This window comes from Sitodiplosis mosellana, unplaced genomic scaffold (genome assembly GCF_009176505.1).
Source record: "Sitodiplosis mosellana isolate CC-2019 unplaced genomic scaffold, AAFC_SMos_1.0 Smas_scaffold_1, whole genome shotgun sequence".
Lineage (NCBI taxonomy): Eukaryota > Metazoa > Arthropoda > Insecta > Diptera > Cecidomyiidae > Sitodiplosis > Sitodiplosis mosellana.
In genome coordinates, this window is record NW_022595244.1 from 18448791 (window position 1) to 18471385 (window position 22595).

Genomic DNA, 22595 nt, shown 5'->3' on the forward strand with positions numbered 1-22595 from the left:
CATACGATGCGATAATATCAAATAGCTTTGCCGTTTGTTCCAATTTTTTTCTTTGTCTGTGTTTGCATCGCTGAAATTGCTGATTTGTTGAGAAAATTGAAAAACGGATTGCAATGTTTTCAGGGAAAATGATTAATATTCAGATGGTGCATTCGATGCGGATCTGTCGCATTCCCATGCATTTTTACAATATTTACCATGCAATCATTTATCGCATATTTTGTGTGTAAATTTATATGCGATTTATCTCATTCGGGACATAAAATTCAGCAAACGATCAGCCAAACTTGTCCCGTAAAATATTCGGTTAATCATCACATGTACACGAAAAAAAGGGAATGCAATATCAATCATCAACTTTGTTGAAATTATTGTTCGATCACGATTCGAACCAGAGAAAATTAAAGATAACATGCAAATTAGTGTTAAACTGTTCGACAATAATTACATAATTTTTAACTATTCCCCATTGAATATTTATTTCAGTTTTTTTTCGCTCCATAATTGAAAATATTTCATATCACAAATGTATCAACAATGTGCTCGGGCCACGACAGATAAGTAGAGTGAGAGTGAATTGAAAAAAGTACCTTTTTTGGAATTGAATGACCGTAAATATGGGGTAAAAATGTCATACAATGCGCTGCATGTACGGCCCAACCATGATGCCAAGAATGAAACACAATACGTATCATTAACAAATTACAATGAGCATGACAAACAATGCACACAGCAAAACTGCATGACGAAACTGAAGAAAAATGAACGTTGAAAATGAACCAACGAATTGGAATAAATCCAATTTGAGCGGCGGAGAAAAGCTTTAACGGCCGCTGGATATATGAGACTGTGAGAATGAAAATGGCAATACAGGAATGAACATTCTGAAGCGCATCAAGAAAAAAAAAATCGCAAAAGTGAATCATGAGTTCTGAATACGCAAAAGTGAACTATGAACCTCCTAAATTCATGTTTCACTTTTGCATATTCAGAACTCATGATTCATTTTTGCGAATTTTTTTTCTTGACGCGTTTCAGAATGTTTATTCCTGTATTGCCATTTTCATTCTCACAGCCTCATATGACATGCGGATGAAAGAATACCAAAAGATTTATTCATGCTCTGTGATGAAGTGAAACTGGAAATTACTGAAATTGAAATTGCTGCGGGTCACATGAAAATTTCAATACATGCAATTTCCCAACAAAAGATTGATGTATGAGGATGAATTGATTATTATGCGTGATGAAAAAAATATTGATTTCAATTCGATAATTTTTCCAGGAAGAGTTTGATCGAATTTCTTTGAATAAATTGAATATTCATAAATGAAAGGAATGAATGTATTTCCTCATCGTGAATATTCAGGGGGAAAAAATGCGGATACATCAACTGATAACGATATCCGTACAAAAAAAAACATTGGTAGAAAAAAGAAACTAAATAAATAACCATGCAAAAAGGCAAAACATCAACAATGGAATGTATTGAAGAGGCCAATGACTGTCATGCATACAAATTTCTATTGAATGAAACCACTTGCTGCGAAAATCACACGTACACACATGCTCACAAAACAAACATCGGAATATTTTTATTTTGATATTTTTATTCATGGGATTATTTTAAAGCTATCCACTTCAGCGCCTATAGAGATTTCATTTGAGGCGAAAACGAGACTGTCGTACATGCATTTCTATAGTTTCCATAACGATGCTGAAAATAACGGCATAAACTTTACTACGGCATTCTTTTATTATTCTACTCCTTTCTATTCTACGTATCGTATTTCATATCGATCGGCATGAAACTCGTTTCCATTCCAGCGTCGCTCTCTTGCATTATTTTACGCTACGATATTATTACACTTAAATGTGCTATACGCTTAAATCACAATATCCCCAATATAACGACGGAATCTCAAGGTTTTCATTTGTGGAAGGCACATGTAAGGCCTCACACGCGTTCAGAAAATCCGATATATGCGAAATATTCACAGAGATTTTTCAACAACGATAGAAAATTGGGAGCGTTTTGGTTGTCCCTTCTTTATTTTATCCTTTACGCTTGACTTATTCACTTGTTCAGTCGTTGGCATTAGTTGGTTCGTGTGCGCCGAATTTCGGAATAGTATTTTCTGAACGTAGTTTAGAGACAGAAAGTGGGAGAGAGAGAGAGGGAGACACATACACACTGATTTCAATGTTATCATACGATCTAACGTGGAAATTGTTGAGACAGAGATGCGTTCAAAGTACTCACACATTCCTTAGTTTATTTTTGGCGAAAGCTTCGTCTGCCGCTCCTCTGCCGGATTTCGATTATATGGCTCGGAATGTATATGTGGCAAATATAATAAAATTTTATTTGGCGCTTCTTATTATTATTCTGGCTGAGATGAGGAGTAGATTTTGTTCTTCGATTTCTTTTCTTCTTCTTTCCAACAATGCGCGTTCCATAGGAAATCAATCGGATGATTTTGATATGATTTGCTTGTATAGGCACCTTTTTTGTTGATTTGAAATTGACTCTCATTGTTGGCACAATATTCTCAAATTAAAATTGTTTTGTGAAAGGAACGACAATCCTACGGTTTGGTTCTTCCTGGAATCGCGATATGAAACGGGTTAATTTCTCCAGAAGATTCGCTGGTTTGCGTCTCACCGACATACCATGCATTGTAAGCTCAGCTTTATTCAGTGAACTTTTCTAAATGAAATGTATTTTTCGGAAAATCGAAGTGAAACGAAGGAGGCTTTTTCCAACGATCAAATCAGAATCCAGTTTCAAATACTTAGATACAATATGAAAGCACATGAATCGGTACAAATGCGAAAAGAAAATGCCATGACACCAGCCATTCTCTTGTTGATACAATATTTTTGCAATGCGGAAAATGCTGAAAGAATCAATGCGTTTGAATAGACAATGAAACCGAAATCTAAATTGTTGATTTCGTCTCCAAATAAGTGTTAAATAAATCCCGTTTGGCTGTTCCGATCAGCTGGAGTTTCAATTCAAAAGGCTACCAACTAAATTAAAAACAATAATCGAGCTAATACTTGAGTTTGATTATCCAAAGTTTATCCCAAATGGTCATGGGTCATGCACATGAAAAATCTCATTTTCCTTCCAATTCGTCTCAACCGATCCGGTGCGTCGTTACGCTTTCTAGGCCAATTCCCGCACAATTTTCAACTGATCCCATATCCTTGTTTTGATAGACGATGATGTTTTGAGAACAAAAGTAAATAAAAATGGAAATTTCCGTTGTACACGTCTTGTGTCAAATAACATTCGACTCAAATAAATTGGTTGTGCTTCATGTTTCTGACCCAAATAAATTATGAATGAATCATATAATATAATAATAAGCAAGTGGTAAGTGTCCAAAACAATGGAAATTCCTATCAATCTCGTTCTCCCATTTGCCCACTTGTCCACTTGACCGTCATCCTGCGGGCTAAATATACAGTTGCCGGTCATTTTGTAGCCGAAATTCAATCACAAGGGACAAAAAAGCCAAAGTACACTTTCACATTTCGAGTGGCCAAGTCTTGTCAGACGATATCTTTTTGTCGTCTTATGCACATGAGAGCGTATGTGTGTGTGTGGGAGCACACAGCACAGGCACTTCGTTTTATGACCGTGTTTATCTGAAATGGAAAAACAATGGAATGGAAAATTCGGTGGAACTTATCTAGTGAAAATACACAACCGATTTCTCGAATATTTCCGTTGGCGCATTTTGTCGAAATCATTGCACTTTGTCGGGAAAAGAGCTGTACCGTTCGGTTTTCTTTCTTTCTCCATATTCCCTTCGCCAATGTACTTGAGAGAGAGTTTTTTTTTCTCATAGTATTGACTCACGTAAATTAAATAAATAACAACCGAAAATACATTTATAACTCTCGCTCTACTTCGAAATGGATGCAGAAAACGTTGACTATCTCCATCTCAAACCGTTCGTGCCACTTGAAACTAGCAACGTTAAATATTGAATAAGAGTTTGCTGTGTCGAAATATTCCAATACATCGTCAGGGCACACCGATTCCATTTGAAAAACATTCATTGTTTCTGTTTTACAAATCGACCTAAATCATTTCGGCGAAGGATTCATTTCCGTTTGCCATTAATGCATTCATACAACGAAAAAAGGTTCTAAAGAGGAAATATGCCGTCCATAAAGAGTAAATTCTGTTTTTTTCCCCCTATAAAAGTTATGGGATAATTTCTCAACTTTAATTATTACATACAAGGGCTATCTGCAATCACTAGGCAAATGGAGATACATCTTTCGAAATCACTTGGATTAATTTTGCATTATATTGAATCTTGCATTGACTTCATCCCGTTGATGCCCTTTTTTTTGCTCAAAATATATTCAATTCAGTTTAGTAAAAAAAGGGTTTACACAGATAATAATAAATAAAAGCAGAATGCGCGACATTCCATATCTTGCTGGCCTGAATGTTTTTTTTTTTTTTTGAAATTCATTCACTCGAAAAGTAAAAAAGAGGATATTCGTAACAATTGGTTAAACCGGAAATGTCTCGTAAATATTTGAATGATTTTTGAAAGCATCGACAAATTTATGGTGAAATGTGTATCATTTATTTCGGTAATATGATTTGAATTAGCCCACAAACAGGAATGTATTTTCAATGAATTTTACATGGGTATGCGGTTTGGCAAAAATCGTGTCATTCATCGCAATGGATTGATGAAGATACAAGAAAGCTAAGCAGCTAATATATTTACAATAATTACGCTATTCATGCTGCAAAACCCAAATCATTTGCCCCACAAAAGTGTCAATGTGCCAAACACTGAAGTGTATTAAAGCTGTCTTTTGAGCGCAACGTCACCAATAAATGTCAAAAAAAATTGAAAAAAGCCGAGAAAGGACTATTCCTGGTGCTGCTCATCCAAAATTAATTACAGCAAGTAAACAGACGGGAAGCACCGCTTCGCTGAAAATTTATTGTACCGCAGCCAGTTCTCGTCAAAATACAGAACATTCTCAATATGAATTATAAAAGTGTCAAGCTAATTTAATCAAAGTTTTAATGAAAAATCGATCCTTGGTAATTTGATTGGGTTTTGGTCGAATTATCCATTTATTTGCAATTGTTTGCTCGCATTTTCTGGGTTTATTATAATAATGGAATTTCGAATTTGTGGATCCATGGTGTGAAAATATTTTATCGCAACACCTCAGCCTAATTTTTCAAACGTAACCCAAGAGAAACGGCCAATATGTTTATACGCTGTCTATCCGCCGAAAATACACTACAATATATATTCACGCTTATTGGACGCCGAATTCAATATATATTCTAAGGTATTTTCGGCGTATTCTTCAGCGTGAAACATATTGAAACTTATTGAGGCGCCCTCTGATGGCCATGAATGCATTCATTGATTCAATATGTTTCACGCTGAAGAATACACCGAATATACACTAGAATATATATTCAATTGGGCGTCCAATAAGCGTGAATATATATCGTAGTGTATTTTCGGCGGATAGACAGCGTATAAACATATTGATCGTTTCTCTTGGGAATATGAATTTTTTCCCTTATTTCTAAACACAAAACCACTCCGATCGACGGGAAAAAATTGCAAGAAAAAAAATTCAAATAAAGTTTGGGCGGATGTCCAAATATTTATTTATTCAAATTATATGGCACAGCCTCCATAGGCACTTTTAATGCTTAACGTCGATTGGGATGGGCGATATTTGTCAAGCGATTTTCGTGCTTTGTGGACATTTTCATCTCGGCGGCGAAATTTCAATTTTCATTTCGCATGAGACGACAGAAAGCGAAAAATTTTCGCCAGTGGAATGGTTCATTTCACCATAATGGCACAGCCGCTCCAAAATGACTTTGACAAATAATTTCATTCGCTTTCTGCTCTTCACAGTACTGGAATGAATGTTCAATACCATTCCGAAATGAAATTGTGTTTGTCTTGATGCCTCATCGTGTTCAATTGAATCCGAATTCCCAAGTTCTTTTTGTAAAACTTAACCGACACACAGATATGTATACACTTGATATTTTATCAGCATCGCTCCTCACTTACACTGGGAATGTTCCGTTCATTTTATAAATGCAATGTTTTTCATTCATTCATTTCACTTTCAACGTAGAATTGAATGCACGCAGAATTGAAAGCATTCCATGAAAATATTTTTAGAAACACATTAGCTGCACGGAACTAAATACAGTCGAGCTCATTAGCAAAAGAAAAACAAGCTCGTTTTTGCAGTGTACGTTATCAAGCTCGAGAGGAATATGTCGAAATAAAAACAGACACGTAGCAGTTATTCTCAATGCTCCAATAACAATCGAAAGCCAAAAACAGAAATATTTTTTATTCCAAGCGAATGCTCCGCATACCAAAAGTGATAGACGTTGAAACGTCTATTAAACGTTTATGTCGCGCGCATTTCCATGATCCAAACACACTACTACTCGCAGGTATGATATTATCAAACATATGATCAAACATGTATGGTCCATGTTCCTTTTTCGTATCAATCCACATCAAAATTTTGCCACATAGAAACACTTTGAGATTGAATTCAAAAGCAGCGTAGTAAATATTCTATGCGGAATATATCGTATGCAACAACAGTACATTATTTGAAGTGTTTAAGCGCGTTTGATCTGTTCAAAGCTCGCATTTTGACTCGAATATGGTCAATGGTGGTTCGACAAATAATCTTATGAACTCATATGTTGCTATGTCGTTCCGATATTTTTGTAGCACATTTGAAAACTCAAAAAGAACAGACAATAATCACTGGAAGTGTTTCGGAAGGAAATAATATCACGTTTTACCCAAAAAATTACCCGTTTCAATATAATATATAATCAAATATATTTTCGTGTCGTTTCCTCGAATTTTGTGTTTGCGCGTGCACAAAAATATCGTTCAAAAATCTTTCCTTAGCTGTTGAAATAGCATCATTTGCCAATAGCTTTATGCCCAGCTTCTGTATTATTCCAAATTATAAAGAAAAGAAATAAAGAGAGACAATTTATCGATTAGACGATTTTTTTTCCGAGCGAAATCGCCTGCTGCTCTTCATCCGATGGCTTTTTTTCTTATTTGATTTTGATGAGTACGCAATGAATGGTGTCGCCGCTTTTTTTTAGGGAATCGATAATAAATTTGCATAATGAAAAAACAGCGCCAACTCCTGTTATCGGCCCATCTTGCCGCTTCAATTGACGCTGTGCTGCCAAATCGGGAAAAATTCATCCAATTCTCCATAGAGCTTGGAAACATAGGCATTGTGTTTCTGTGTATGTGTGCAATTTGATTGAGGCAATATGCAATTAAAATCCCTTGAATATTACATCAAACTTTAATGGTATATGTACATTGTACATTACTGACGCGCATTCGTTTAGCGATCAACTCAACGGAATAATTTATGCAAAAATGAGTGCCAATTCGATATGCGCAACGTTCCATATCCCTAGTGAAGCGTTAACAAATTATCGTATGTCTCACGTTTACTTTCATTTTTGCTGTGTGCTCCTCGTGTCTCACTCACCAAGTGTTGGCATTAAAATACGTAATACACTCGTTCGCTATCTTCATTTGATGCCACTTTGCTTTGGAGCATAGATACATACATGAAATCCGCCAGAGAACACCGTAGTTGTAACGCTGTGTATACATGTACATAATACAGCAAAGAAATACTTCTTTTTTCTGCGTTTCATTGTTGGAACTAGTGTACGGGTGTGCCTCTTGAAAGTGCATTTCACGCGAAATAACAAAATCATTCATTACAACTCATAAAATCCAAATTGAATTTTTATTATACGCGTCTTGTGCGACGTTCGACTGGTTTGCTTTTGAAAATTATGATGTTGATCGCGACAATCATGGTAATGAGGCAGAGAGTCAGATTAGCATAGAATTTTACTTTGATCTTGTTCGTATGCTTGACAGCATGAACAATCTTTTCATCGTTGTTTGTCATTCACAGTTTATTGGCACACTTTTCGCTGAATTCCACTTTTTAAACACTGAAATTCAATAAGATAACTCAATTGGATGCTTTGCCATTTGAAATAGAAAAAGCGCGCTTTCTGCAACAGACACACAGTCAATTAACTCATATAATCGCATTGCGAAATACCGCTTTTGTATAGCAGCGCACAGCAAAAGTCCATAAAGGAACGTCTGCATTTCATGAGCATCAATATGGAAAATTGCATGAATATTTACAAAAATTACGATTTCAATATGGAATTCCTCTCAATAAAAAAACTACGCTACAAATATACCGCATGTATTCCCTGCGCACGCTACGTTTATACCATTTTCATTACAATAACTTCAGCGATGAAATTAAAAGAATTGTTAGGATAAGTTCATTATATTCAATCTACCTTTGGATCATTGATAAAATCAAGGAAGAGGGAAATGGAAGGAAATATTCCGCGACCACCTGTTGACGTTCCATTTACACCCTGCTTGATGCCCATGATTTTGTCATATGTTTCTGAGACAACCGGCTCGCTAGGATCGCCAGGTGGTTCAACAGTTTCACCATCAGGCGTATCTGAACCGGCCATGAAGAACGCTGCCTGATGTGGTGGCTTAGATGACATATACTTTGCATCACAACGTCTTAATAAGTTTGGTTCGCGCACTACTCCATAACCATAGGTAGTTACAACTTCTGACGGATTATTATTTATTCGGTTCCTTCATGCTTACATCTAGTTGTAAAATGGTTAAGATCTACTATTTAAATTACTATACAAATTATGGCCACATTACTCAGGGCACAACATTGCAATTGTTTTTATTTTTCCATTATATTCATTACACAATATTATCACATTCTCATTACATTTTAAGGCAATTTGAAGAGAAAAAGAAAGAGAGTTAGTAGGCGTTAGTTATTAAAAATTAGGAGAGAAATGACTGCACGAACGATCACATCAGAACTATTTCCTTGAATCGCTTTTTAAATGTGTAAAGAGAACATTCAGTAGGCAATTGGTTGGCATGTTCGTAATAGAGCTCAGTGCAATTACGGTAAATGCTTTTAAGTCCAAGATTCATACGTGTTCTTTCGAAACGCGGCCTTGTGTTAGTACTTGTCGGATATCTATGGTTGCTTGTGCTGTTGACATGGTATTTAGTTTTCATTATTCCCTTTCGAATTTTGTGAATCATTGATATATCATTGTTATACTTATTTGTAGTTCTTTTTATTTTCTTCAACAATGCCGAAGACATCTAATCGCTATCTATTTTCAGTAGCGAGAAAAATGCAAAAATGTCTTTTCCGCTCAATGCTGAGTAGAAAAGTGACACATTGCTCGCAGCTTTATTTGTCTGTTTTCTGCTCGAAGTTTTTTCCGTCTCACTTATGGATAAAGAGCTCATAAGTTGTTCATTCGTTCTATGGTTGTAATATTGTATGATTGTAATGTCGAAATCATAGTTTTGACATTTTTTTTACCCTTTTTTCGATTTTTGCCTGTGTGGCGGCCATCTACATGGGAAGTTTGTATAAAAACCTCGTTGTAATATATATCGCAATTATTTCAGATAATCATATAACTGTGCATGGGCTAATGAAAAATATAATGCATTTTTCTCAAATTTGCAAATTTATTCGGTTCTTTTGTTGAACATCAAATGACAGGGGCAAAAAAAGAGACGGTATTCAGCTTTTTCAGGTGCCTGAAAGCCCTTTTTTCAAGCCTATATACTTCTTATTTGATTACGTCTCACCTTTGGCTTCCGGATCCAATCAAGCAACGGTGCAATCGGTTGAAAAACAACTAGCTCACCAACCAAATGAAATATGGTCATGCCCACGAGTTTGTTATTCTTTTTCGAAATCATTGGACCTCCAATTGGACCAAACGTAGAGGAAGTTTCCATGCTTCCATCTGAAGTGTAACACATCAAATGATTTGCATCAAATGCAGCACCCAATTTCGGTTTACATTTGGCGCCATCCAAATACTTTGTATCAAAACGCCTCGTTCTCACTGTTCCATCCAATACCATATCACCGTAGACAGTGACAATTTCGGACGGGTCATTCATTTTGTAATCTCTGTCCACCAAATCGATGCTGCCGACGTTATCGTTGAACTCCAACGGTTCTTCAAGTGTAATCTTGGCAACGTTAAATGCGAATCTCGACAATGCGCATTTCTCATGAATTTCTATCTGGTCTTTAGTGACTTTAAGTTTTGTCGCATTTCTTGATAGTTTATTAACGGTGAGGTAGACATATGGGGCGCCGAGCACACTATGCGCACAGGTCAAAATCTCCGTTCTTGACAAAATGATTGCATTAAAATTTAGTTGATTAGTTTCGTTAGCATCGGCATAATCTTCTTTGTAAGCAGTAAGAAATTCTGTAATAGAAAAACATCTCCGAATGAATATTTATGTTTATGAATCATGAGAAATCTCCACTTTTGCCTCTCCTCCATTTGAAATTTAAAAAAAGTGACGTTAAAAACGGCTTGATTTAGTTCGAATTTCGAATGCACACTTACTTGCCGGTGCCATTATATCGGCTATAAATTTAGCTTCGTTAGATGTAAGCGGAGGTGGAATTGGTTTCACGCTCTGAAATTAATGCAAAAAATGATTTTGTTTGCGTTGTTGAGAAAAAAAAAATTGGGGCATTGTGATTAGATACCTTTGGGTCATGAATAAAATCAAGAAATAGAGTAATTGGAAGGAACGATCCGCGGCCACCTGTTGTTCTATAACCCGTATTTATGCCCACGATTTTGCCATTTGTTTTTGAAACGACTGGTCCACCCGAATCGCCAGGTGTAATAATTTCACCATCGTTCGTAGCTTCACCAGTTGTAAAGTCCAAAGTCTGCCTTGGCTTAAATGTGTTGGCTCGTTCGACATCAGATATATAGTTTGCATCGCAACGCCTCAATATCGATGGTCTGGTGTTGTTCAACACGCCATATCCATAGGCAGTGACCACTTCTGATGGGTCATTCAATTTGTAATCCTTATCCACGAGTTCGATACTACCAACGGTATCGCTGAATTCTAACGGCGTTTTCAGTGTAATTTTGGCAATATCAAATGCACCAAAAATCAAGTGACTATAATGAGAGTGCCATGCAATGTTCTCTTTTTCGACTATGATTTTAATTTTCTGGTTTGCATCTGATACAACTTTCGTACCAGCTACCACATAAACATATGGGGCGTCATACACACAATGGGCATTCGTGATAATTTCCGTTTTCGACAGAATAAATGCGGTACAAGTACTCATCTTTATTCTATTGGCATCATTTGGATGGTCTTTGTATTCATGCAAATATTTTGTAATAAAATCGTTTCATTCTCAGTAAAAGCAATAATATTTGAAGAAAAAATGAACACACACAAAATTGCTAGGAGGAAACCGCGAACTCTTCATATACAAAATTCGTTTCTATCATTCAGTTTTAATACCATCTGTATGTTGACTCAAATATTTGACTAAATCTATGATCCACTATGAACGATACTTTTGACCACCACAACGTGATGAATTTTCTGATAGTGAACTGACAACGCACAATTGAAAGTTATTATTTACAGTGAAACGTTTCTGGTGAAAGTTCGAAAAATATCACAGTTGTAAATAATATATTGTTTGAGAAAATTTATAAAATCTAGCATTATTTTCAATTTTCTGAAGCGTGGTCAGCCCCTAGCAAAATTGATAGATTATTTGAATTTTTTGGAGAAAAATTCATACGAAGAAAAAAGAAAATGATTCTAAAGCAGACTTACTTGCGGGGACATGGATTCCAGCTACAAACTTTGCCTGTGACATGTTTTCAATCACTTCGCCCTTGAGAAGAGCTTGCGAGAAAAAGCCATCTGTTTATTAGAAAAAAAGTTGAAAGTAGAGTGAAACTGGATACTGGAGATTTTGCATTGACGTTTCCGACTGTAAACATGACAACAATTCATATATGCTTGTGCTGTCAAAGTCACTTTGTCATGCATCATTCACATTAATGCTTTAACTGATTGTGGTGAACAGTGGTGAGATTGGAAACGCCATACATTTTATATACATTATTTGTTTGGGAATTATATTCATTTATTTTCTTTTATTGTTGATATTCGGGCTCTGCAAAGCCTAGGCTTCATCCACGATTTGTTTTTTAAAGAAATATTTCGAAAAAATCGTGAGTTTGCACTGTCAACACTTGTGTGATTTTTCATATGATTTTGAAGTCATCGAATATTGCCACCCGTTCACACATTCAATGAACTTGCTACATCAAGTGATAGTTTAGTTCATTGCTGACGTTTTTCAATCCGCCATACGTTTTTATATATGTGTGTACATCAAAATGTCAAAGTTGTCAAGAATGCAACCGTTCTCCTCGTTCTTTCGAATTGAATATTATAAAAGTCTGAAAAAATCTTTTGGAATCATAAAAAGCTAGTTCGAAAACCAAAAATGTCTTACGTTTTCCTTGAAGTTCCTAGAAAAAGAAATTTCGTGTTCACTTTCATTTCTACAGAAATATCGTATTTTATTGGATAAAAGTGAAAATGATGAAGGAATAGAAAGAACTTACCGAAAATTCAATGATAAATAGCACCGAAAACAAACCGTGTAGTAGCTTCATTTTAATTTGCCAACCAAACAGAGTTTTAACCTGTTGCACAATGATAGTAGAGAACCGTCTTTTACTTCTTTAGAAGATCCTTTGAATTCGTTTGGTCTTCCACGTGCGGTGCTGCCTTATACCATTCATCTACTAATAGTTGACACGTGCCATGCAATCAATAATTGATGAATTGTGGTATTTTTCAGTTATGGAATATATGAATTGAGGTCTACTAACACTATGCAGCAAATTTCGAAAACGAAATTCTCCAAAAAACAGTAGACTCATTCCCAAGTTTTTTTGGTCCACTTAATCGAAATCTGATACGGAAACCGCAATGAACGTATCTTAAAAACTAGACGTGCCAGGACAAACTAACACCAGATTTGGATTAAATGGGCCCAAAAACATTGGAAATAAGTTCACTTCTCTGTGGTTGTTTCTTGTTGTTGCATAGTGTAATCATATTCAGACACTAAATGAAGCTCAATAACAAAATTCCTTCTGATGAACACATGTAGCTGATACAATTTGTGAAAATTGATAGGAAAAAATTGAATACGTTCGAAAACATTTCAAATTCAGATGTAACTGGTTCGTAATTTGGTTATTTTTGGCTGTTGCCAATTTTTAACTTGTTTTTTCTGTACATTTTTGTTCCCCAGCCTGATGATGCTCCTAATAAGAGCGAAACGTCGCACAACAAACGATTATTCATTTTCGAAAACAGCTTTAGCCCAACACATCACTTTTGTGTTTGTTCAAATGGTATGAAAAAACAACGTAAGCACCAAAGGAATTTAATGTATGTGATGCTGGAGTGCACAGTGATGATATGAATTTACATTAAAAGTACTTTTTTTCAGTTGTGGATCGCTGAAATCCACCCAAATATAATTGATAAACAGCGTGGATTCCAGCGATCCACAACAATTTTGCACCGAAATGGTATAAACGTAGCGTGCGCAGGGAATACACGCGGTATATTTGAAGCGTAGTTTTTTTTTTATTGAGATTATGTGGAATGGAGTTTTTTGTTTGTGATATTATTTTTTTTTTATTAATATTATTATTTATGCTTTTTTGTAGTTGAATACACTGAATGCAAAGTATGCGCTTAAAATAGCATGCTTATAAGCCATGTATTCATAGAATTCAAAAGCATGTATTGCGAGACTCGCAATGGGCGAGGGCAATCATTTTGTAAATAATCGAGATAATTTCAAGTTCTTTTTTTTTCATCTACGCAGTAAAATATAAAAATGGTACAAAAATTCGATGCTAATCTAAATGCTTCATAATACTAACAAAGATAAAAATTCTATTATAATAACGTAGCGATATATTTTCATGATAGATATTCATGCAATTCGTGCAGCGAATGATGGTTCAGTGCGGATGATGTATTAACAGAAGAGCAACTAGCATCTTACCTAACGTTGTTTGTAGAGAGGAAAAAAAATCATCAATTCCATCGAATTCTCAGTACCATGAAACATCCACTGACTGCACAAAACAAAACCTGACTAAATGTTCGGAACAGGATACTTGATATGGATCTCTGTGCATAAATTCCAGATGAATCCCATGATTCATTGCTTTTTTCTGCGCAAACACATGAATTTGCAACAATTCGTGAATTAAATGAAAAAAGAAAACTAGTTCAATTCAATTGCGAAATGTGGACGATGAAAAATGCAGAGTCATAAAACATGCATGCACAACATACGCAAATGGTATTCACATTACATTTATTCGCATGTTGAACAACAACAAAAATATGCCATGGACTCGACAATATTTGTCCCTGTGGCATCGCAGTATCCTTAATAAACTGATGGGAAAATATGAAAATGGATCGAACACTGCACATTTCGGGTTTATAAAATATTTTCAATTTGATCCGAGCCGTGGAAGAAAAAATGAACCAAAAAGATAATAAACAAATATCGAGAATTTAAACGGGCATAAAAAAATGAGAGATCCACAGTCTGCACCATGAACAATTTCATAAATGAAATGGGGGGCTATTTTGTTAATTACCAAACTCAATTATTGAGAATCGCTTAACAATTTATACATAAACCGCCTCTCTTCTCCTCTCTCTTCCTCTGTCGCTGTGAGTGCGAGAGAGACGCCCAACGAGAATCGTTAGTTTTATTCGTGTGGAATAAAAAAAAAATTCTATAAGCATTACGTATACGTGACAACATTGGAATTGTTTTCCGCATTTCGAACAACGTAATCTCTGCATATTATCCCGAATTGGATGCCGATGAAATTCTGATTTGCATTTTAAAACTTTTTTTCCACCTTTCCTTGAATTTTTTTGCTACGCACTTTTTTTTACAATTTAATCCTTTGCTGTATGTACTGTGGACGTTTTGTGAAAACCCATTTTACGTTCAACTTTTCCGAGTGTTGCATAAAATTACGGGAACTCTGCAGCCAAACATGTGTGAGTGGCTCCAGTTATCGAGAATGATGTAAAGTTATGAAGGAATTCGCCAGATTTAAGATCAAAGTTCCATTTGGCATTGCAGTTGTTGTTAGTGTGTCCATTCAGTTTTTCTGTCGCTAATAATATCACCTCAGACATCAGAGCCGTCAAAGTTTTGTGTGTTTTTCCATGCCGTTGTCGATGCGATCAAGTTTAATAATAATTCGTATCTTTTATCTTTCTTCTTCTTTTAAATAACGGAATTTGCATGTCAATGCAGCAAAATCGTAACTTGGCAAACGACAGTTGTAAAAAAAAAGATGAAAAAATAAATCGCAATAAATTTGTGCCATAGTTGCGTCTAGCCAAACTCATTTCATCATGTTGAAAATGAATCTTTTAATATTGTTATGTACTTGATTTTAGATTTCCCTCTGTATAATTTATGCTGAACACGCTTAAGCCAGTCTGCTGGCGACAATGCCAAGCGACGCCGATGTGAATGAGAACGATAAACAAATATATACATGATCAAGACTATTCAAACCACACAAAAGATTGTCTGCGTAGAAAATCGAGACAATGGAATCAATGATACTTTTTGTGTGCTATATAATTCACTTTTAATAGGTAAGAAACGTGTAGGTTTACCTCGTAATTAAATCACTCTCTCAAAAACCCTATACCAGCTCATGCGTAACGATTTTATCATTTTCATTAAGCGTTACCCGCTGTGGTGAAACATTTTCCATGTTGGAAATAGTTTTCTAACAGACATCAGATGGAATTTTTTTGATTTGATTTGGGTGTGTATGCATGCGGTATACAAAAACATACCGAGTGAGACCGTGACAATTAATTTTTGTATCCATTTGCATATCCCAGTGTTTTTTTCCCTTGTTGCTCGCTTTTTTGCTAGGTGACGAGAGGCACACATTTCGTACGACATTTCAACAAAACAGATAACATGCACAACATTTACAGCACCACCATTCGCCCGATGGCTGAACATTTTCGATATTTTGAAAAGATGTTTTTTACCACCGGTTACCCATTCGAATATTCGCAACGTTTGCTCGGCATTTATGTATATGGTGTTTTTCCATCATTATTTCCCTTGATCCGATTTTGCCATTCATTTGCCGTTTGTTGTCAGTTTAATCCGATAAATACTTGGATACGAGGAGGACTGCACTCGTTTTGATGCCTGAATTGAATTACAGTTATTAAAAAATTTCCGACAAATGACCAACGAGAAAAAGTGAGAGGCAAAAAAGTGGGCCGTTACATCACCATTCACCATGACGCGTGTGTGTGTGTGTGTGTGTGTGGATATGTACCGATATGTGTATATGTGTGGTACGAACCAGTTTGAGCCTTTTGGCTGCAGCCTGAAATGAAATTTTAGTGGCGCTGAACACGTGCCAGTGTATTCAATCATTGGTTATATTTGGAAAGAAATTGGGGCTTAAAGGAAAAGAGACAATTATACCAATTCATCAGAAATTGGGTAAAAAAAAATAAATTGACTTTTTCGTAAGACAAAACATATCAACATTTCTTCAATTCTTTCTAGAACAGTACAAATTGGAGCAATCTCACTTCATGAATCCATAGCTTCATTTGTTTCATTTTTGACCTTGAATCTAATATTTTGATCCAACTGTACGTACGATAATATTTAAGTAACTAAATACAGTTGTACCATTTTGATGAGAATGATATCAAAAATTGTAAAATCTCTGTACATGAACATAGAAGATATACGATATATCGTAACGTATACATTTCCTTCAATTAAGAACATAACGCACAAAATGTAAACAAAAAGACCGACAACCAAATTAAATAATAACTTCAGAAAGTGAGCAATTTTCCCCATTTTCGGCATAGCCTAACTTTATTTATGTTGTGCGTGTGTATGATGGAATATTCGGATATTTGAGTTGGAGCAACATTTTGATGAAATGCGAATGGACATTCGAATGGGTGTATGACGTACAGTGTATGTTTTTTGTGTGTATTATCATAGAATCAAAGTTTCGAGTAAATTTGGTTGTCCAAAAAAGCCATTTTCGCCAAAATGTGAAAACAACCGTACAACTTTTCAAAGCTAATTGGTTACGAAATCTCTGCCGTTCATAATTTGATTGATGTTGATACTACGGCCGCATCACCAGAGCAATGCCGAAATATTTCCAGAAGAAGCACTCAAAATTTATTCATAAAGCATTTCCCGAGTAATCATAATGAATGGCTTGCGCCGAAATTGGACGATGGTTTGAAGTTTGATCGACACTTTTGTTAGAGGCATCAACACGACGAAACACTCATTCAAAGGAAATGCCATTATTTCAATTATCATTTCAACATCATTTTTAGCAACACCTAAATGCTTCGTAATTGAATTTGTGTCACGAAAAGATACGGCAGTGAAACGCTTTGTGAGTTCATCTGTTCACTCTGTTTTTAGTCTCCGAGTGAAAATTAAATTCAATTTGGTCGCATCAAAAGTTGCAGTGCGTCGTTCGACGTTCGATGTTCGATGTTTGGTATATCAGAATCTTAAGCTCAATCTTTAATCTCTGCCCGACACTTTCGTTAAGCCATGCTTGAGTGAGAAAATGACCTTCTTCATCGAAAGAGTAATTAGAGCGAACGGCAAAGGATAAAGATATTATTACGATTTCTGATTGATCAGGTGTCGGAACGAATGTGATTGAATACACGAATGAAAAACTAATTAGACTCCAAAAAAGAAATCCAATTACATTCAGCTAAATAAGAGATGACTCGATTTCAACAATAACATTCGAATAACATTCAAACGGCGGCTCAAGATCAGACCAATGCACAAAGTACGAGCGAAGTGAGCGTCTCATGTGAAAAGTCAATATCAACGGGCATTAAGTCAAGTCACCACCCCTTTTTTTAATTTCGAAGATATTTTCATCTTAGGCGAATACTTTGTAGTTATCAATGGCGCCATTCGTTCATTTCACAAAACCACTGCCGTCCACACATCATTTCACAAATTCATTTGAGCCGAGCGTTATTTACGTTTTTCTTGGAATTACGGTGAGTTATTAATACCACGCACAGAGCAAAGGTTTCGATTTTTAATTAAACCGAACACAGTTTAACAGCACGAACCAATGCAATGCATTCACGTTGACACCATTCCCGCATCGCGAATTCTTCGTTTGATATTTTCAGGCGTGTAAATTAAAAGCACCAAACAAAAGAACGTCATCTGCCACAAAAGCCGAGTGTCAAATGAGCGGTTAAATAGTATTAAGAGTCACACACACACACACACACTCTCTCTCTCTCTCTCTCTCTCTCTCTCTCTCTCTCTCTCTCTCTCTATACTTTTTAAGTATAGCGCTCCACGTTTCTCTATACTTTTTAATCCCATCAAGCGATGTCATGTATTTTCTATTTTCAGCTGTACATATGGATCTTTTCGCGCTTCATTCGCTCTTAATTCGGTCGTAAATGAGTTCATTTGCGCTTCTAATTGTGTTTCTGTTTCCATTGCTCATACGCATTATCTACATCTTTTTGTACGAGCTTAGCGCCAGGCTGCTGTGATTTGATTTGATGCTTGGTGTTTTCTCTCTCTCTCTCTCTCTCTCTCTCTCTCTCTCTCTTGTCGAAGTCAAGCAGATTCGAGCGAAGATAAAACCACTTCATTCGAATCTTACGCACAAGAACAAACTTACAAACGAAGTGCATGCTGCCAATGGTATGACTTTGCCTGTCATACATACACATACAGCAATAATAACAACAAACTCACATACTCATTCAATGTGAATGCCATGAATTAAAAAAAAAGAGCGATGCCAGCAGATGTGTGCGCGTGCTTCTCTAGACAAAGTCATAGATAGGCAGGCACACAGTTGTCAGTGTTCGAGAGTTGTGTTATTTGTAAAAAGATGAGTGGATTTTATTTATTTGGAAAATGATAAAAGTAATCTAATTAATTTTTCGCCGACAGGAAAATCAGCATCCAAATGGCGCAGAAGGAAATTAGACGAACACATAACCTACATAGATTCCGTTAACTGTGTGCCATTAACTAGATCGACGTGTGCTGTACAACACATCCACTGTGTGGTGTACTGGCGCTCGGTTGAATCAAACCACGGAGAATAAGAACGAAGGAGATAGAGTAAACTCACAGCACACCGGGATGATGCTCGTTGGAAACTGGCAAGTAATTTGAACATTCAGTAGCCAACTGAGCCCATCGACTGCTTTTGCACCCCATTTTTTCCACCCCATTCCAGCTCTTCGAATGGAACACATTGGGTAGGTTTGAATGTTTTAGATAAGAACAATTTATTTAATGTGCACTCGCAATGACAGCAGCCGCATAGCGGCGAATGAACATGTTTCTCATGCACATACTTACTCACAAAAACACACATATTTGCGACTCGCACGTTATAATTCATACAAAATAAGAATACAGAAAAATTCTAATGTAAACTTCCAATAATTGCTTTGATTAAATTACAAAGCCACGAAGATGTACGATTTTCAGAGGCACAAGCACGTCGTGCGTTTCATAAATTAAATGATTATGGGAACTGAATGAGAAAAAAAAACGCGTATATTAAAATAGACGGTAGCATCAACCGCGAGCACGTACGTGCTCTTCTGTTATGCATTTTCATCGAAATTCCAACATTCGACAAGAATGTAGTAATTTATAGATTGAATTTCACATTTTCGTTTTTTCTTTCTTCAATTTCATTTTTAGGTCGGCACGAACGACATAAAGCATCATAAAAAGAAGGAGTTCGACGGATACATTTAGTTGCAAGCCATTCATTGTAAGGAAATGTAAGAATGTTGAAATATAAAAAAGATATAGTTACTCTTGCTCATCAACTAATCAAAATCAACCCACAATACTCGACATCATTTTTCCATTAAATTTAAGCACATGAATGATGTTACAGATAAATCAGGAACATCCAGCTAACACTCAAAACATTTGAATGACTTTATCCCAATTTAAGTGTGTGCCAAAAGAAAAATAGAGTCGAGTAATTACCATCCAAACAACTTGTTAACTGACCATTCAGCTATGTAAATGGATTTGTGTATCCGAATGTTTTCGTGGTTTTGATATTTAGTTGTGCTAGGCAATTTTCACTACTATTACTTTTTCCAGACGACACCTTGAGAATGCACTGTATACATTCCTAAAATCCCCATAATCCAGTTGAAAACGTTTGAATGAAACGAAACAAATTAATTCTTCCAAAAGTGTTTGTTTGAGTTTTTGTGTTAAAATCAACACAATAAAAATGGCCAATTTTGCTCCCCCAGAGTGAACATTTTGAAATTTTAATATCAGGTTGTTCAGTATATTTGTAAGCCATGTTTATTAAATTTGCCATCGTTTAAAATCGATGTGTGCAAATCAATGGGTTCGAAAACGCAAAAAGTGCACCACTTTAGATAACATTTCATTTATTCATGCATATTTTCAATATTTGAACACAACAGGTAAATTTCCGGAAGGAAGTATTTTTCAATGAAATCACATTTTCATTTTGAATGATTGTCCGAGTTAAATCGTCAGAATCTATTATTTTTGCAGCATTTTCGAATTGTACATCAGTTATTTTTTTCAGCTGTTTTTTTTTGAGCAGTCCTTCAATTTGAACAGGAGGGTTTTTGTCCGTTCATTCTTTTCCGTTGTTTTTCTTTGTCTCCTCTGGCTGACATTTTTACGAACACATTTCCAAATCAACGCAATGGCAGATGCAGGTGCGATGGCTGAACCTTAGCATCCTTATGGCAAATCGAAAAGTGTCAGAGTTGTCAGAGCATCCTTCGGAATGTGACGTATCATGTGCGGTGGTCTGCTGTAATTAACGTTCAGTTTGAAGTGCTTTCATAGCCATTGATTCAAACTGAAATCAATTAATTTTATGGTGGATGTTGTTTTTGAGAGTTGATGTTGCGATGTTATTGTATTTTTGACGTCATTTCCCATTAAATCAGCGAGCATTTTGTTGTTACAGAGACAGAAAAAGAGATAGAGGAGGAGGATTCGAAAAAACCAATCGCACGGAATGGAGCGTCATCGAGCAAATGAAATGAAAATAAAAATGCGGGGAAAAGCGTGCGAAAAAAAACTGAATTGAAATAAAAACAACACAAATAAAGTGAGAGAAAGAGAGAGAGAGAGAAAGAGAGAGAGAGAAAGAGAGAGAGAGAAAATGAAAACAGTTCACACCGTGCACTGCGAACCAAATTGAAAAATACTTGAACTCACCACTCACTCACATTCCATCTGATAAATGAGGTTGCAATCAATTTCGTCCTCTCCATCTCTGAAACGGTCAGTGTTTTTAATTTTGATGATAATCAACAACAAAAAAAGTTGAAAGTAATATATTAAAAATTAAATAAACGTTTCGGTTTCGACAAAGTGGAAATTTATATAAATTGCTGGGTGATAAATTGTGAATTTACGAAACACCAGAACATTACACGGATTGGTATTTATTTATTTAAAAAAAAAAGAGCACATACATAACACAGGCAAATTATTAAAAGCCACTAAAACATGTGTTTTCCGGCGACTGTATCACTGCCGCTGCTATTGGTCTTATTAGCATGCTGTATCGGTAAGTAAATGTTGAAATAATTTTGTCGCTTTTTTGCCTGCAAATACGTGGCCCCTAAGACCTATTCTGGTTAGATAAATTTAAATGTAATTTAGTTGAAAAATTTGGTAGCCATTAAAGAATAATCACTTAGCATATTAAACATATTTTATCCATAATTCATTCGAGTGGAAATTGAATGAAGCGTTTGCCAGGAAATATGCTAAGTGTTCAGCACTAGAGAGATAGATAGAGTATTTTCTGCAGAATCGTGCAATTTTCGGCGTTTGCAATTCATAGTTCTTTTCATTCCCTCTTGCTTGCTATTTTAGCCGTTTCGGTGTGTGATCCGCACAAAATCGAAAGAGCCAACATATTCATTTCATTACGCTAATGGGTTTCTGCTGTTTTTCCACAGCGCAATAAATAACAGTGCGTTCACGTTGCAACACGACAATCATATTTCGTGTGAAATTCAATTAAAGAATATAAATGGTATGCAGTCTTGCCCTCGCCCATCTATCCATCCGTTTCGATGTGTAATCCAACATCGCAGCGATTCCCTTGCAAATTTTCCTCGAACTAAAAGTGCAATCGTGTGTTTTTCTCACGTTTCTTTTTCTCCTTCTTTTTTTTGCGTTGTAATGTGGGTGGCAGGTCGACGTGAACACCGTGAACCAAACGGCATTCAGCGTAAAACACAAAAGAGATGAAATTCATTTAAATTTTCTTTCCATAGAACAAGTAGTTGGCAACAAATAAATTTAAGATTGCGGTATGCTCAGCCTGTCGATTGCACGTAAACAAAGTTTCTCGTGAACTTTGATGTTTCAAGAAATACTGACACACAACACAGCTA

At 35.9% G+C, this 22595-nt stretch overlaps 2 protein-coding genes across 9 annotated transcripts in view; one reads left to right on the top strand and one right to left on the bottom strand.

Annotated features, from left to right (window-relative positions):
• Positions 1 to 22595, top strand: part of LOC129580573 (lachesin-like) — a 76832-nt gene that overhangs the window by 16520 nt on the left and 37717 nt on the right. For 2 of the 7 annotated variants that reach the window (XM_055471147.1, XM_055471152.1), the window contains exons 2-4: positions 19105 to 19418; positions 19873 to 19955; positions 21149 to 21757. In XM_055471147.1, coding sequence (XP_055327122.1) covers positions 21697 to 21757 — 61 coding nt within the window. In that variant the 5' untranslated portion in view covers positions 19105 to 19418; positions 19873 to 19955; positions 21149 to 21696. The remainder of the gene's footprint in view (positions 1 to 19104; positions 19419 to 19872; positions 19956 to 21148; positions 21758 to 22595) is intronic. The other 5 variants (XM_055471150.1, XM_055471153.1, XM_055471149.1 and 2 more) reach the window with 4 other exon arrangements.
• LOC129580569 (uncharacterized) lies at positions 9745 to 13667 on the bottom strand. Of its 2 annotated transcripts, XM_055471121.1 has the most exons (7): positions 12899 to 13177; positions 12629 to 12811; positions 12517 to 12532; positions 11826 to 11915; positions 10714 to 11348; positions 10568 to 10640; positions 9751 to 10423 (listed from the first exon to the last, which is right to left on the bottom strand). In XM_055471121.1, exons 2-7 carry the CDS (start codon positions 12677 to 12679, stop codon positions 9756 to 9758), a joined length of 1533 nt encoding a protein of 510 aa, XP_055327096.1. In that variant the 5' UTR covers positions 12680 to 12811; positions 12899 to 13177; the 3' UTR covers positions 9751 to 9755. The 2 variants fall into 2 exon arrangements, with proteins under 2 accessions (XP_055327097.1, XP_055327096.1); XM_055471122.1 differs by having other exon boundaries at positions 9745 to 10423; positions 12629 to 13667.

What these genes read in the sequence shown, in the direction of transcription:
- LOC129580569 (XM_055471122.1), bottom strand. Translation starts at nt 12,679, where the DNA reads ATGAAGCTACTACACGGTTTGTTTTCGGTGCTATTTATCATTGAATTT. An exon ending in TGGAATCCATGTCCCCGCAA is followed by an intron (nt 11,349 to 11,825) that starts GTAAGTCTGCTT and finishes ATGAATACAAAG; the next exon opens with ACCATCCAAATGATGCCAAT. An exon ending in ATTTTATTCATGACCCAAAG is followed by an intron (nt 10,641 to 10,713) that starts GTATCTAATCAC and finishes CATTAATTTCAG; the next exon opens with AGCGTGAAACCAATTCCACC.